Here is a 13,429-nt window from a genome sequence, read left to right as displayed (position 1 = left end):
GCATCTTCAACAGCCTCTTTAATAATATTGGAATGCTTAAATAGGTGAGTCACATCATCAAAACTCTCTCCAACACAATTGTCAAACTCAGTCATCAAAGCTGCAACCTATTTCTCTCTCTTTAGAACTGCTAAGTTGACAGTGGTTTTCAAAACATTTCATTTTACTTTGAAAAAACAAAACCTACCTTGAAAATGTTAAAAACATACACTTTTTCTTTTCAGGTAATAAATACATACACATTCTTCACATGTTTTCATATTTTTATTATTTTTCATAAGATGACATTAATTAAATTGAAGAGTATGTTGGGGCATAAATTATTAAAGTAACAATAAACCTTTTCAAATTGTCACATAGGTCAACAAACTTTAATTTGAAGAGTTAGTTTGCTACTATATTGCCAATGGTTGGTGGTTCAAGTGGTAAGGAGCTTGTTCCCCTTAAACAAGCTCTCGAGTTCGAGCCTGTAAATGGAGCAGCCATCATTGAGAGAGCTTTCCCCCCAAAGGGGGTCCAACCCGGCTCGAGGGATTAGTCCTCGCCTATGTACGGGGGATACCTTGGATTCATCCAAAAGAAGATGCTCTTAAAGTGGGGAAACTCGAATACATGCCCCCCCCAATTATGTCGTATTGATGCAATTATTTTCAACACTTGGAGCTTTAGCTATTGGTGTGGGATAAAATAGTCTCGTAGAAATTGGATTAGAGTAAGAGGTGAAAATGATGGGGTCGATTAAGATTAGACTAGGTTAAGTGTTCGATTCCCTTCCATTGTAACAAAAAAGAATTACACGTTTTAAAGCCAACCCTAAGAAAGGAGATGTATTATACACCTATATAAAAACACACTTTCTTTGGATGACTAACTAGATAAATAACACCTATAGAATGACAAAAGATGCAACCCAAGTCATTAAAGAGGCAAGATAAGTACATTTTGTGACTTTTTAAGCTCATCAAGCCACAAGAAGCATCGTATGCTTAAAATGCGTTAGGGTCATGAATATTGGACAATTTGACAGAAGAAGAGTTCTACTAAATACCAATCCCTCATTAGAGGCTGCAAGAATATGCTTGGGCAGCTGAAGCGTGCGGTTTTTGGACGCATTTCACCATAATTGTCATATAAAACATGCAGCTGCAGAAGTACATACAATCTCAAAGACCATTAGCATTAGGTCAGACTAAAACTTAGCATTTCATACCAACTCAATAACAACCAGATAGTCTCCCACTCCTGTTAAAATAAAGACTGCTACGTCATACATAGTATAATGCCGATATCAACCATTCAAAAGGGTAGGCAAACAGAGCAAGTAATCAATTGAAATGCTTTCACTGTTTCAAATGACTAATACGGAGAATCCAGTGCTTTGAAATTTGCATCCCACACCATTTCAGGGTAAGAAAAATCAATAAGACTGACAAGGAAAACCATTTGTAAAGATACCACGACTTAAATTTAACAATGAAATAGGGGAACTAAAAGTCTGATAAAGTTGATTGACAAGACAAAAGAAAGTAAACACCTCAATCTCGAAAACAAAAATATCAATATCTTGCATAAACCTAATTCATCCTCCTGATGAGCTCGTTGATGTAATCTTCACGGTTTCCAGCATCACCACCTTCGACATAGTGGTTTCTCTTCTTCTTTAGACCACCCAGGGGTGCCTTGAGCTTAAATGGCCAGAGAAAGTTATTTGCCTCCTTGAAGTGAGGTCCAACAGTCAATATCTCATGGATGAGGTCCTCCACGCAGATAATTCCAAACTTACCCAAAGCCTGTGATTTCACAAATATGTCAGTGAATAGATGCAAATGTGTTCAAGGAAAACTTGATCCATATATTATTTAATTTACTAATCATATACTCTGTTAACAAACCTGTTCAACAATTGAATTGTCAGTCAAAGCGGTTCTCTGTTTGTTAAGTTTCCCATAACCCCTCTTGTAGATTAGTTCTTTGACACTCTTCAAATTAGGATACCTGAAGTCCATAGCATAATATATTAACAGCAAAACTAAATATATAAACAAAAAAACCTGGAAATAACCATCACCAGTCTATGAAGCTCCAAAAGAGAAAAATGCATACCCGTAAGTCACATAGGGTTCAACCCTATGCAGCATGTTCAATGTGGCCTTGTTTACTTTCAAGAAGACACCATTGAATATCTACAACAATCAGAAAAAAGGAATGAAAAATCAGATAATTTAACTATCACGTGAATTTTAATTAGCCTAATTTAATTACCCATTTCAGAAAAATGAAACTTCAATTAAGGTGTTACCTGTCTCAAACGCAGAAGTTGCAAAATCTTCTTAGTTTTTGGGTCAATGGCATTGATTCTGAACGTTTCAAAAAATAAAAACCCAAGAAGACAAAAATCATAATCAACAAACACTCAACCAAAGAGACACCAAGTAGAAGAATCCATAGCCAATGTCACAAAATGCATACATACCCACGAATCCTGACAATGAACAACAGCTTGGCCTCTGGGTTGACATAAAACCCACCCTTCAGCTTCGCCTCACGCTTCAAACTAATCAACTCCTTTTGCTGACAAATAAATTTCAGGAAAACCAAGCTCAAGTTCAAGACCGACAAATAAAAAAGAAGGTTTGAACAATATTCAACGATGGGGTATTGTATATGTACCTGTTCATCATACTCCTTGGCATACTGCTTGGCCCGGTTGTAAATCAACTTGCGGTTTTCCGAGTTCTTCTTCTTTGCAGATTCAAGGCCTTGCTTTTTGGCAAGAGCCCATTGCTCCTCTCTCTTTCTCTTCTTCAACACTGATTCTGGAACCACTGGTCCTGCCTTCACTTCTTCGCCCATCTCTGCAAAACCGGTGTGAAGAAAGGAAGAAGAAGAAGAGTTTAAAAGACAAAGGAGGTGTTGTGCGGCTGCAGGTAGAGAGGTAAAATGGAAGGAGCGAAGAAATAGAATTTAGGGTTTTAGGAGACTATAATCGGGTGTGATAAGTATAAAGAGATAAAAGTGTATGCATGTTTATGAACAATAAGGTGACGACACCTAACAATTACCGAAATTTGAGAAAAATATAATTTTTTAATATCAATAATTATTTTCTCCTTCTCCTCCGTGTAATAACAAATGAAATGTTAGTGTTCGTAATTTTACGAAATTTCGGGCCCGAATATTAATTTCACTGCCACAAAATAAACCCTAATGCCTCCTAAACCCTCGCTTGGAGTTGGAGCCTTCTCCCTCCAAATAAGCTCAGAGCTCAGAAGCCTCGCATGCCCAAGTCCCTAACAAGCACGCAGGACACTATCAACCCTACCCTTCTCGCCTTCAGGCCTCGCCAAGTTCAGCTCGCAAACCTAGAAGATATGAAGCACAGTAAGCCTAATATCTCCAGCGACAGCACCCAAACTCTAAGTCCCGGCCAGAAGGGTCCACTCCTCCATGCCGTGGCTCGATTCCTGGAGAGCAATGGGTTCTCCAAAACCCTGAAAAAGTTCCGGTCCGAAGCTCAAATCGAGGTGGGCAGCTGTCTATTTTCTGTTTGGTTGCCTAGAAAACAGAGGAAAATGCAGAGCATAATGGAATTTATTTTGATGCGTTCTCTGAAGTTCTAAAAGACACAATTTTTGAAAACCAAATAGAACCTAAATGATTGTAGGATTCCTCCTTATCATTCCTTCCGTTTTGTTTTGGACCTTCTGTTATTTCCATTGTAGAGGTTTAAGTTGCCAATATAGTTCAGTTCATATCTATATGATGTTTTTTTTTTGCGCTGGTCCATATCTATTATGATTAAATAGTAATGAGTTTGTATAATTGTCCCAGAAGATGGAGTTGGGAAATTTGTTAACGAAGTATTAGAGAGTATAAATTGATTGATACTGAATTACAAAATTGGATATTGACCCTTTTACAGAAAAGTGGACCGAAGGAATCTTCACTGGATTTGGAAGAAATGTACTGCAAGTTGATGTGGTACGTTGATAATTCTTTTAACTTTCTTTTTGTCTCTTAAAGAATTTATATCAAGATGGTCATCAATTGTAACATCATCTTCAATAAGTTGGAAGTAATTCTTTAAATCTTTACTCAATCTACTCACTTCCATGCCTTTTGGGTGTCAGTTTTGTTTTGTTTTTTTCTGAATAAGGGCATGACTCAGTATTTTGACTCCAGATGACAGTTTTTGTTGGGCAGCATAAATTTCTAAAACTTTTGTTTTCTGATTTTTGTAAGTTCAACGATGTGGAGGTAGCAACATCGGTACTGTTATGCTAATCTTTCCTGATATAGTTATTTGTGATCCGATGATTATGTAGTGTTCTCTATAGTATGACATCAATTGTTATCACTACTGTGATAGATTTTGCTAATTCGTTAAGTGGTTCTAAATTACAGGATTATCTTTAAAACAAAAGTTGTCAGGGGCTCGTAATTTAGATGATTATCATAGGTTTTTTGTTCAACATCCTAGAATTCTGTTGATGACACTCACTGGCATGAAATCCAATGGAAAGAGTCTCAATGCTGTCTGGAAGACCACCATAATACTCAATGCATTTGGTGGTTCATTCATGCTGCGTTTAGTTAAGCATTAACTTTCAGTTGCTATTCTAATTGTACTTGTGCTTCTCTGTTATGTAGTAATAATGGAGTCACAAATGTCAACAGCCAGAAGAAGAAAGGTATGCATGAATTTATAAATATGTTTGATATGCATGATCTAATGAGAATCCTCTCTCTCTCTCTCTCTCTCTCTCTCTCGTATGTGAATGTGTGTGCATCAGCAGGATATAGTTATATCTTTATTATTTTTTACATAAGTTCTTATGTTAGACTTGTTAATTCTGCACAGAAGACATAAAGGAGCCTGAAAAATTGTTGGAGGAGACTGAAAAGAATTGCATGGAGAAAAAGAAAAAGAAATCTAAGGTAGCTTCTGATTCACTTGCTTCTGATTCTGAGACGGAGAAGAAACCAAAGGATAAGAAGAAAAAGAAGAACAAGTCAAGTTCTGATTCTGTTGATGCAAATGGAATTGGTAAATCAACTGCTGATGAAATTCCAGTGGATGAGAAGAGTGTCAAACCTAATGGTAAGAAGAAAAAGAAAGATGGTTTGGTTTCTGAAAGTCTAGATGGTGAGGATGTGAAGGTGCTTGGTATAGGAGATACAAATGGAACTAGTTCTACAAAAGATGATTTGAAGATATCAGATGTGGATGCTACCGGTAAGGAGAGTAAAGGGTCCAAGAAAAGAAAAAGATTAGCGTCTGAAGGAAATGATTCGCAGCCTGCTGACAACAGAGAAGATGAAGAATCCAAGCGCAGAAAGGTAGAGAGTTTAAAAGCATCCAAGGGAAGTGAGCAACCAGCAAATAGTGATGCGTCCCTAGGAAAAGCTGAAAATGCTGGTAAAGATAGTGGAGGGGAAAGTGGTCAAGTTGGTCCAGATGTGTTTCAAAAAGCTTCTGTTACGCAGCTTGATGGCCAGGCAAATGGGAACCTAGAGAAAAGTGCTGAGAAGTCTTCGATAAAGAAAAGCATGAAGAAGCAGCACAATGGTTCTGATGAGGTACTTCCTCGATCTTTACGTGTATGAGAAAGCATGCTAATGAACTATTTGAGATTAGAAGTTTATCCCCTCTGTATGGATTTCTACTGCTCCTTATTTGCCAATTTGCTACATGAATTATATGTGAAACACCATTTATTTGTAAAAGCTGTGATCTTATTTATAATATATCTGACTAAAAGAAATCAGTCTATTCCTAACATAAAAATGCTTAAATACCTGGTTACTATGACCTGACGGTATGTTAGGAGTTGTCAAAATTTGAGAAGGGTTAGATTTTTACTAATCATTTCTGCATTGAAAAAGCACATCCATATTTATTCAAGATTCCTTGATGGTCAGAAAAAGCACATCCTTATGTCCATCATTCAACTATCTTGTATATTTGACAAAATCTATTTCAATGGTTTGTCCCCTTGGGAATCCCTTTTTAGGGCTGCCATATATGCTATCACCCAATTATATAACAAGTAACACTAAGACGAAGGAAGTTTGGTATATTTTGTGTTATCTTTTACATGTAACACTTGATAATGTATTGATTTTATGGTTTTGAAAGGTCCCTAGGTTTTATGACTTGATGTAGATGGTCTTATTGAAAGTGTAATGTAAGATGGTTAGGGAAGTGAAGTTTTTAATGATTTTTGTAACGATTAACTATTTAAGATGTGAGTGATTCATGCGGCCTCTTTTGAGACTCTGGTTGCTACATGGCATGTCAAATGTACTTTTCCTTTTTCATGTTTTTATTTGGATCTAAGCCATTTCAAAGGAGGTTTTTATTGTGAAACTTTCTTCTCAACTGTTGTGCTTTATACGTATGCATGGGTTTTGTATGCAGTGCTTGATGATGTTGTTGTTGGAGTGATGTATGTTGCCTTTCTCTATTCTCTCTTTTTGCACGATACGGATGTAGCTTAAAGGTTTAAATAATGTTTATAAATGCTGTTATTGCAGCCAACGGCTTTTAAGGCATTTCAAAGGGTAAAAGCTGAGGAGGTGGAATTCATAGACGAGAAGCTTCGGGATAATTCTTACTGGGCAAAGGTGTGAGACTGGTTGGCTTCTGTATTTTTTCTTCCACCCTGTATTTATTTGTGTGTCCACTAATTTTCTCACTCTCAATTCTGTGCAGGATGGTGCAGAGATTGGCTACGGTGCAAAAGCACAGGAAGTTCTTGGGCAAGTTAGAGGAAGGTGTGTATACTGATTGCCACTTGTTTGTTAATGTTAACTAAAGACATTGTTGTATTTCAAAGTGTTTTTCATGCTCTTTTAATTATTATCTTACTTTTCCCTTTGCACAAATAAAGTAAAAGTAGTGATACGAAGTATTTCATGATTATAAAACTCCTATGAAACTTGACTAGTTGTTTGATTGCTACAAGGGCTACTATTTTTGGTGGCACAAAAATGTTGGGTAATTATAAAAAAATGCGCATCACTGGACAAGGTCAAACCAATATGCCCATTGAACTGAGTTGTGCCAAGTGTAGTTGCGATATATGAATGAGTGACAAAAGATTAACAATCAATATATCTACGATTAGGTGGGGAGGCCACCAATCCTAGACAAAATGAATTATGAAGAAGAATTGTTTGAGATGGTGGTCATGTTAAGTGAAGGGCTTCAAATGTATTGGTTAGAAAGAGTTATTTGATGTAAGTTGGAGTCAAGCTGTGCAAAAGTTATTGGTTGACTGACAGTTATATGGGTGTTAATTGGGTAGAGATCGATCATCTAAGATGATGGCTTTAGAATGGGGTTATATTTCATAGTGAAAAAAGGGCCATCTACCTGACTTGTGATCAAAGTTAAGTTTAAATGCTGCTTGTGTCTTTATTCACTTGAACAGAAACCCCCCATATTGGTCTCTTTAACTGAAACACTAGTATACATAATGGAATGGTATCCTTGGGGATCATCTTGGATGAAGAATGGAAGGGGGTTCAGTAAATTAAAATGTTCTCAGCTGATTGTCCTGTTCACACACACAACACCTACATGCGCATGCACACACTAAAATGCATTGTGCTCTATAGACACTTTTTTCTTAATTATGCTTTCAATTGAATGTGTAGAACCTAAATCTCTCTCTTACGCAGGGATTTTCGTCATGAAAAGACTAAGAAGAAGCGTGGGTCATACAGAGGAGGGCAGATTGATCAGCAGTCACACTCAGTCAAGTTCAATTATGATGATGAAGAATAACCGGAAACCTTTCCTGAGGAGCAAGTTTACAGAAACAATATTCGCTTGCAGAAAACCTGCGTCTTTTATATTCTGCACAAGTTTTCAATGAGAGGGATTCTACATGTTGATAATTTATTTTGAACTTCACGTTTTTTCACGTTTTTTCTTAATGTTTTTTTTTATGGGATGAGCCTCTTTATTTCCTTCTTAAATATGGAAGGTGTGCTCCAGTCCTTGATTGTATTTTTTCTCAAACTAGTGGTGGTCATAAGAATCCTTTCTATTTGTTATTTTTTCTCTCTCCTCGATCCGATGTATTTCATTGCAACTTCCGTGGTTACAAGCATAGTCTGAAATATCGATAATATCGAGGACATATCGAGGATATTTCGGTTTTTTTGAATCTCGGATATTTCGGAACATATTAATGTACATATCGTATAAATATCGACAATATCGACGATAATATCGGAAAATATCGATGTCGATAATTTCGCTCACATTTCAACAATATTTTGTCAAAATATCGGTGTAATATCGCTAAAATATCGAAAATATCGATGTGAAGGAAAAAAAAAAGTTATTTAAAAAAAAAAGGGAAAAAGGGGAGAAAAAAGCACAAAGGGGATATGAACCCCTTCCATTTTACTCCTCCAACACCTTAAACACCATATCACTTATGTTTTTGTGATAATATGCTAAAATATTTATATTTATATGGGTGGTATGTTAACAATTACATGCAAAACTATTTTGGGGATTTATCATTTGATGACTACTCTTCACAATACACTTACTCTACACATAGAGATGATGAAGATAGTGAAAAATTTGAACCTCGTAGGAACTCTATGTGGTACTAAGTCATTCATGTATCTTACCATGCAATGTATAAAGTGTAAAATATTATAATAAATCATTAGATATGAATGATTACGGTGTATTTAATCTTTTTTCATTAATTATTACATATTTTTTACACTCATAGTGTTTGCCCGCTTGCTGTATAATCAACTTAAATTAGTTAAATCCATCTTGCAATGTATTTCCTTCTAATTTTTTGTGATAAACTCATAGATAATTGACTAAATTGACATTCCAAAGTTTCAATAAAAATTTCCAAGTTTTTCTTACATTCTCCATTTATTATTATTATTTTTACTGCATACAGTGCAATTCTCCATTGGCGTCTTTTCCTTATTTTGTAAAGTTCTTATTTCTATTTAAATCTTTAGAAAATAAAAAGAAAGAAAGAATAGTAATATTATATTTAAATCTTCAACTTAATAATAATAATAAATAATAGGTTAGCTCTGTGAGTTTGAAACTAGTGAGAGGGAGGTGGTTTCTTGTTTGAATACCAAACCATCTTATGCTTTCTATCAAGGTATTAAATATCGATAGTTTCGGAAATATCGGTAGTTCAAAAATACAAAAATATCGGTGGAAATATCGGGAAAATATCGATATCGATAAAAATTGGATAAAAACCATAGAAATTGTGATAAATACATGGAAATTTTGAATGAAACTTTAGAAGAAGTTTATTTAGTCAATCAGCTATTATTTTGACACAAAAAATTGGAAGGAAATGCATTGCATAGTGGGTTTGAGTGATTTACGTTGATTATATTGCGAGCTGACAAACTCCGTGACTTAGAAAATATGGAGTAATTAATGAAGAGAATTAAACACCCTATAGTAATTTATTTATCATTTTTTAGTATAATATTTTACACTTTATAAATTGCATGGTAAGATACATGTGTAACCTTATTTCACATTATTCATTGGACATGGTACACGTTCTTATATTTATTATTTATCAAAAATTGAAAAATAATTAAACCAACTTGACTTTTCATGAAAATTAGGCACTTTACCATACTTAAAAAATAATAGTGAAGATTGAAAATTAACTAAGAACATAAATAAATTTATCAAAGGAAGAATTAAGTAGTAAACAAAGAAAATAATTATAGAGATTTAAGTAATTAAGCAACAATTTGAAGGGGAATTTAGTAATGTAAGTACTTATCTATATATATAAAGCAAAAGGCAGAGAATGGTGAAACATTCAAAATACCAGAAAATGCCCTTTGTTAATTCAAACATTAAGAATTGAAATTATTAATTAAATGAGGATAATATGGTAAATTTATATTTTTTAATATTAAAAAAATTAAAATTAAAAACAAAATAAGATAATAGGTCCTACTTTTATGGAACATAACTACTTTGTTATCTTTTATTAATTCTAAAAATAAAATAAAAAAGAAAAAGAAAACCAATTGGCACATGCGTGAGCATGTGTCAAGGGGCTAGTAATGAATAATAAAATAATCAATAACATTAAATGGATTAAATAGAAAAGAAATAAATTATGATCAACAATATAAAACAATAAGTAATTATGTTAATTTCTATTTTGAGAAACAGCTCGCATGTATTATAAATACATATTCCATAGCTTATTATCACAAAGTGATGACTGGCGGGATGGTTAAGTGGTTGCAGACCTTAGAATGGAAGTATAGTTTATTCACCATATCGCAACTCAACCAAACAGCATTGGAAATCTTGTAAACTTTATCGGTCTTGGAATGGAATATAACTACTTGGGTTGGGTGGTAGTGTCCCTGATGAGATTGGGAAGATTCAGAAGTTGCATTGGGTGCTCACAAATTTGATGGGCCAATCCCATCCATGTTGGGTAACTTGACTTCAGTGATAAATCTCTGCATGGAGCAGAATATGTTCAGCGAAAGCATACCTCTAAGTCTTGCCAATTGCCAAAAGCTACAACTACTTAATCTTCCTAGTAATAATCTAACAGGCACCAGACCTAAGAAGCTTTTTACGCTTTCTTCCCTTACAATTTCTTTGAGCATGTCTAACAATTTTTTGACTGGTTCACTACCGTCTGAAGTGGGCGATTTGGTAAACCTGGCGGAGCTAGATGTCTCCGGAAACAAATTATCAGGTGAAATCCCCGCAACCCTTGATAGTTGTACTATTTTGGAGCGCCTGCACTTAAAGTAATGAATTTGAAGGAACAATTCCTGAGTCCCCTTATAGCTTTAAGAGGCTTGGAAGAGATGTTTCACGCAATAACTTATCTGGAAAAATTCCTGATTTCTTAGGCAAGTTTAGAGCTCTTAACCATCTCAATCTTTCTTATAATGATTTTGAGGGTGAATTGCCTAAAGAAGGGATCGTTTCAAATGCTAGTGGTCTCTCAGTTCTTGGAAACCATAGGCTCTGTGGTGGCATCCCACAATTACTTTTACCTGCATGCTTGCGCAAAAAGCCTCATTCATCTCAAGGAATTCTTGCGCCAAAAGAAGTAATTCCTATACTTACATTCATAATTGCTTTGTAGTGCTTCATTGCTACTTGTTTAATGGTGAAAAAGTCAAGAGGTGGACTTGTAGCTTCAAGTTCTTATAAGGATTGGAAATCAGGTCTCTTACTTAGAAGTTAGAACTAGTTGAATCAACTAACGGGTTCTCTATGGACGCTATGATTAGTATGGGAAGCTTTGGTTCCGTTTACAAAGGAACAATCCCTACAACTGGGAAGGTAGTTGCTGTTAAGGTATTAAACCTTCATCAAAAAAGAGCTTCCAAGAGTTTCATAGATGAATGCAAAGCTTTAAGAAGTATACAACACCGTAATCTTCTCAAGTTCATAACTGCATGCTCAAGCATTGATAACTAGGGTAATGATTTCAAAAAGTCTAGTTTTTGAGTTCATGGAAAACGGAAGTCTAGACGTGGTTGTATCCAATAAATGAGGAGCAGTGTCAAAGTAAAAGATTGAGCTTTATACAAAGACTCAATATTGCAATTGATGTCGATTCTGCATTAGATTATCTCCACAACCACTGTGAAACATCCATTGTTCATTGTGATCTAAAGCCGAGCAATGTTCTTCTTGATGAAGATATCGTAGCCCATGTTGGTGACTTTGGTTTAGCACGGTTCCTCTTAGAAGCATCAAATACTCAATCTCAAAGTCAAACCATGTCAGCTAGGCTAAGGGGTTCCATAGGCTACATTCCTCCGGGTGTGAGTTTCTATCATTCTCATATTTTTTTACTCCTAGTAACTTATTATAAGTTTCTTCTGATAATACATATAAATAAAGAAAAAGATAATGGCCTCTTTTTCCTTGAAAAGAAGTATTCACAAACTCTTCAATATGTAAGATCTAAGTTCTAAAAACGAATTTGACTTTTACATCCTAATGTATGTTTTCAATGACAGAGTATGGCATAGGATGCCAAGTTTCCTTATTGGGAGATATCTATAGTTTCGGAATACTGTTGCTAGAAATATTTATAGGAAAAAGGCCTATAGAAGCCCTTTTCAGAGATGGCCTATGCATTCACTGAATCACTGCCATGGCGATGCCTGACCATGCCATGGATGTAGTTGCCCTTTCATTGCTCGTTGAAAAAGTAAATGCAAATGCTGCTGATGACAGATGCGGAGATAACATACGAGCAAGACCAAGCACAAGCTATCAGGATGGCTACCCAGTCCAAGCAAGAAGATTGGAGGAATGTTTGGTTTCAGTGATGCAGCTAGGACTCTCATGCTCTGCAATATCACCAACAGAGCGGATGCTGATGAACGTTGTTGTTAATCAAATGAAGGCAATTAGAGACTCATATCATAATTTAAGAAGACAAAGCTAAGAATATACAAGATATGGCTAAGTTTGTTACATGGTCTCAGTCTACAGCCTCATCCATATACAAGAAGTTATTTGAAATAAGGTTATTATATGTATGAATGTGTGTGACATCATGTAAGGTTGAACACAGCGTTATATAGATATTTTTGTAGGGAAAATGCATATGATTATATCTGAAATGAATTGTTTTTAATGTTCACCAATGAACCACCCAAGTGAATCGAAATAGATGTTGGACCAATCTTGCAGGTGCAGTTAGAAGTTCCCTAGAGTCTACCTAAGTAGAAAGGAAGATTTATTTTTGCAAGAAAATATGTGCATTGGCCCAACCAAGAGGTCCAGTTCTGTGCAATTTTATTCCACTAAGCATTTCCCACCATATTCTTAAGATTCTTTTCTTGGGTTGTGGTGTTGGTGAGTAGATGAATCTTGTAAACCATACATTGATTCTGGGTTTTGGCGGATTAAATTGAATTAGTTAGTTTTGATGGATTGGATTGAATCCTTCACAGCCCTAGGCTCTTCAATGAAATGCGTGGGCGAGAAGGAAGTGAAAGACAAATGCATGGACTTAGGGAGGCCATTGACAGATGTGCTTCCATTGACTTGGGTTTCATGGCATATGAACATGTCCAAGATTTGGCTACTTTTCAAAATTCCCTATGGTTGGCTACAATTAAATCTGTGAAATCCAAGATGCAAAAATATGATGCTTAGCCGCAAACAGTTTATGTAAGAAAGTCAAATGACTTCAAGATGCAAAGCCCAACATGAGCATAGGTCATGTTTTCGTGTCAAACGAACTCAAAAAGCTATGCCCACAAGATAGTAGGAGCTATTTGAAGGTAAGGATCCTATTACTTTTCAACTTTTTTGCATACAAGGTTAACTTAGAATTATTGTTGCATTATTCCACCGCTATCAGTGGAGTTGAAACAATAATCATGTTGCTAC

The 13,429-nt window shown here is 35.4% G+C and overlaps 2 protein-coding genes across 2 annotated transcripts; one reads left to right on the top strand and one right to left on the bottom strand.

Moving 5' to 3' along the window:
* On the bottom strand, window positions 1,323-3,024 carry LOC18788702 (60S ribosomal protein L7-2). The gene is made up of 6 exons (XM_007223692.2): window positions 2,671-3,024; window positions 2,474-2,571; window positions 2,300-2,357; window positions 2,104-2,183; window positions 1,893-1,995; window positions 1,323-1,790 (listed from the first exon to the last, which is right to left on the bottom strand). Exons 1-6 carry the CDS (start codon window positions 2,851-2,853, stop codon window positions 1,575-1,577), a joined length of 738 nt encoding a protein of 245 aa, XP_007223754.1. The 5' UTR covers window positions 2,854-3,024; the 3' UTR covers window positions 1,323-1,574.
* LOC18790172 (lisH domain-containing protein C1711.05) lies at window positions 3,157-8,073 on the top strand. The gene is made up of 7 exons (XM_020566095.1): window positions 3,157-3,524; window positions 3,923-3,981; window positions 4,651-4,691; window positions 4,862-5,580; window positions 6,538-6,627; window positions 6,716-6,777; window positions 7,687-8,073. Exons 1-7 carry the CDS (start codon window positions 3,279-3,281, stop codon window positions 7,790-7,792), a joined length of 1,323 nt encoding a protein of 440 aa, XP_020421684.1. The 5' UTR covers window positions 3,157-3,278; the 3' UTR covers window positions 7,793-8,073.

Source organism: Prunus persica, chromosome G1 (genome assembly GCF_000346465.2).
Source record: "Prunus persica cultivar Lovell chromosome G1, Prunus_persica_NCBIv2, whole genome shotgun sequence".
In the NCBI taxonomy this organism is placed as follows: domain Eukaryota; kingdom Viridiplantae; phylum Streptophyta; class Magnoliopsida; order Rosales; family Rosaceae; genus Prunus; species Prunus persica.
This window is presented reverse-complemented; position numbering and strand designations above follow the sequence as displayed.

Bases quoted from the DNA above. Each gene is read 5' to 3' on its own strand.
- LOC18788702 (XM_007223692.2), bottom strand. From the start codon at position 2,853: ATGGGCGAAGAAGTGAAGGCAGGACCAGTGGTTCCAGAATCAGTGTTG. The intron at 2,184-2,299 runs GTAACACCTTAA...TGATTGTTGTAG, and splicing joins AACTTCTGCGTTTGAGACAG to ATATTCAATGGTGTCTTCTT. The intron at 1,996-2,103 runs GTATGCATTTTT...TATGGACTTCAG, and splicing joins GAACCCTATGTGACTTACGG to GTATCCTAATTTGAAGAGTG.
- LOC18790172 (XM_020566095.1), top strand. From the start codon at position 3,279: ATGCCCAAGTCCCTAACAAGCACGCAGGACACTATCAACCCTACCCTT. The intron at 3,982-4,650 runs GTACGTTGATAA...TCTGTTATGTAG, and splicing joins ATGTACTGCAAGTTGATGTG to TAATAATGGAGTCACAAATG. The intron at 5,581-6,537 runs GTACTTCCTCGA...CTGTTATTGCAG, and splicing joins AGCACAATGGTTCTGATGAG to CCAACGGCTTTTAAGGCATT.